At 42.4% G+C, this 2,276-nt stretch overlaps 1 protein-coding gene across 1 annotated transcript in view; it reads left to right on the top strand.

The window, feature by feature from the left end:
* LOC104627073 (fibrocystin-like) overlaps nucleotides 1–1,982 on the top strand; it is a 10,495-nt gene extending 8,513 nt beyond the window's left edge. The window contains exon 6 of the mRNA XM_010295173.1: nucleotides 1,551–1,982. Within this exon, the coding sequence (XP_010293475.1) occupies nucleotides 1,551–1,633 (83 nt within the window). The 3' untranslated portion in view covers nucleotides 1,634–1,982. The remainder of the gene's footprint in view (nucleotides 1–1,550) is intronic.
* The last annotated feature ends 294 nt before the right edge of the window (nucleotides 1,983–2,276 follow it).

The following is a 2,276-nucleotide window of genomic DNA, read 5'->3' as shown; positions in this document are numbered from 1 at the left end:
CAGCTCGTCTGGGAGGACAGGCTGGGAGAGCTGGGGGGGCTCAGCCTGGGGCAGAGAAGGCTCCGGGGAGACCTTAGTGCAGCTGCCAGGGCTTAGAAGAAAGATGAGGCAGTCTTTTTTAGCAGGACCTGGTGTGATAGGGCAAGGGGTGATGGTTTTAAACTAAAAGAGGAGAGATTTAGACTAGATAGAAGGAAGAATTTATTTCCCAGTGAGGGTGGTGAACCCCTGTCCCAGGTTGCCCAGAGAGGTGGTAGATGCCCCATCCCCAGAAACACCCCAGGTCAGGCTGGACGGGGCTCTGAGCAACCTGCTCTAGTTGAAGTGTCCCTGCTCACTGCAGGGTTTGGACTAGATGGCCTTGAAAGGTCCCTTCCCACCCAAACTATTCTATGGTTCAACTCTGCCTGAGTAAAGAGACGTTGTTCAGCAGATGGATAGGTCTAATCAGTCTCAACTTTTGAGTCATCTGACCCTATATAGTAAAAGTTTTAAGAGTTAGCTATTGGGTGATTATATTGTAATGCCATACAGACCTGGTGGTTAATGGGGCTTTAGATCAGAGTTTAAAGTTACACGAGGAGACAGTCACTGGTTTTGGTCTGAACAGTCAGCTGGCAGATGGAAGACTTTTCCCCCCTATTTCTGTTCTGTTTGTTCACGAACTTCTTTAAAGAAAATTGAAATGCTGATTTCCAAAGTCAAGATTATCAAAACATTTTGGTCTCAAGAGTGCAGAGAGGTACCTGGATGATTAGGGCACATAGATGCTCCTAAATCTAAGTCCATCCCTCACTTCTAATTATTTTCAGGTGCAGTTCAGCTCCAGATTCTCATGCCTTGCTTTAGGGTGCCTGTGTGGAGGTTTCTATGTGTTAGCCGTATGTTTGACCTCCTAGTGTAGTCAGTGAAGAACATGACAGTTACACTTAGTGTCTAGCGTGATTTGAGATGTCCTAGAGCATGAAGGACCTGCATGGAGAGGGTAGATAAGACACGGAACCAGGAAGACTCATTCCCTTCTAGAACCACAGTGGGAGAATAGGGTGCCTCAAATTATTTAAGACACCTCTGTGCAGGCAACTGAACCAAGCTGTCACCCAGTGTGGTCAAGGGAGTGTTGGGAGTGATTTAACTGGCCACGTACATGCTGAGGTCCTTCTTTAGACCTTGACCCTGTCTAGTGTACAAATGATGTCATTTTGGTTGCCTCATGAGGTTCTACAGTAGAATTTTGGTTAGAATGTGGGGTTTAGTTAACAAAATGGTTGAGGACAGTGTCTTCTCAGTACAAATACTAGAGATTTCCTAAAAAATCAGGAATGGACTTTTTTTGTGGAGAGAGATGTGTGTTTTGGGAAAAGTGTATTAAGTGCAAAATCATCTTGGACTATGGGTAGAAGCTGAGAGTAACCATCAGTGCGGCCAGTTACACACCTCTCTGCAACACTTGCAAAGACCAAGAATTTCTTTTGTTCGGCTCACAAAACCTGCAAATAAATTCTCTGCTTTTAACAGACTTTCTTCAACTTCCATTTCCTTTTAAACAGGAAATTTAATAGAGATTTATGGGAAAATAATTGCTGGAAGATATGAGACCCTGGACTTCAATGTGGATTATATTGATGGGTAATTATATATAGGCTGCTATGTGACCCAGTCCCTGTAAATTGGCATTTCTTCCATCAGCCTTCTTGACAGCAATAAATTGCAACCAGTTGGCCCAGAATTGTCATTTACTTCCTTTGTGGTTTATTGCAGCTCATGAGTTGGGCTTCAGCAAACTTGGTTAATCTAATTGCAACTGGTCCATTAAGCTAGTTGGTTTGTTTACTGGCAGCACAGTCAATCACAGCTCAGTGTGAATTGTACTGTAATTGCGTCTGCTTGCTGTAGATTTTATTTTGGCTAGCAAATTAAAATTTAACTAATTAAAATAATGTCAGAACCTAAAAGTTAAATAAATTTTCCCTTCCATTTGCACTTTTAGAAAAACTATTAGTTTGAAGCAGATGCTCTGGTGAGTCAGAAGACAAAGCAGAAGTACTTTGAGACAAAAGGCTTTGTTGTTCACTGCTTTAAACCCTCTCTGGTTGCTCCCTTGTTCTCAAGGAAGGTTTGGTTTATATTTTCTGCTACTTCTATGGTTACATGCAACAGAGCAAAGCAGATAGATATTAAAAATTTACTTCAGGACAACAGCACATTAAGCACAGTGAATCCAAAAAGAGCACCAATGATCTGCCGTGTCTCTCATGTATTTCTGTACATATGGA

Source organism: Phaethon lepturus, unplaced genomic scaffold, assembly GCF_000687285.1.
Source record: "Phaethon lepturus isolate BGI_N335 unplaced genomic scaffold, ASM68728v1 scaffold5649, whole genome shotgun sequence".
Classification (NCBI taxonomy): Eukaryota; Metazoa; Chordata; class Aves; order Phaethontiformes; family Phaethontidae; genus Phaethon; species Phaethon lepturus.
Note: the sequence above shows the minus strand (reverse complement) of the source record. Positions and strands in the feature narration are given on the sequence as shown.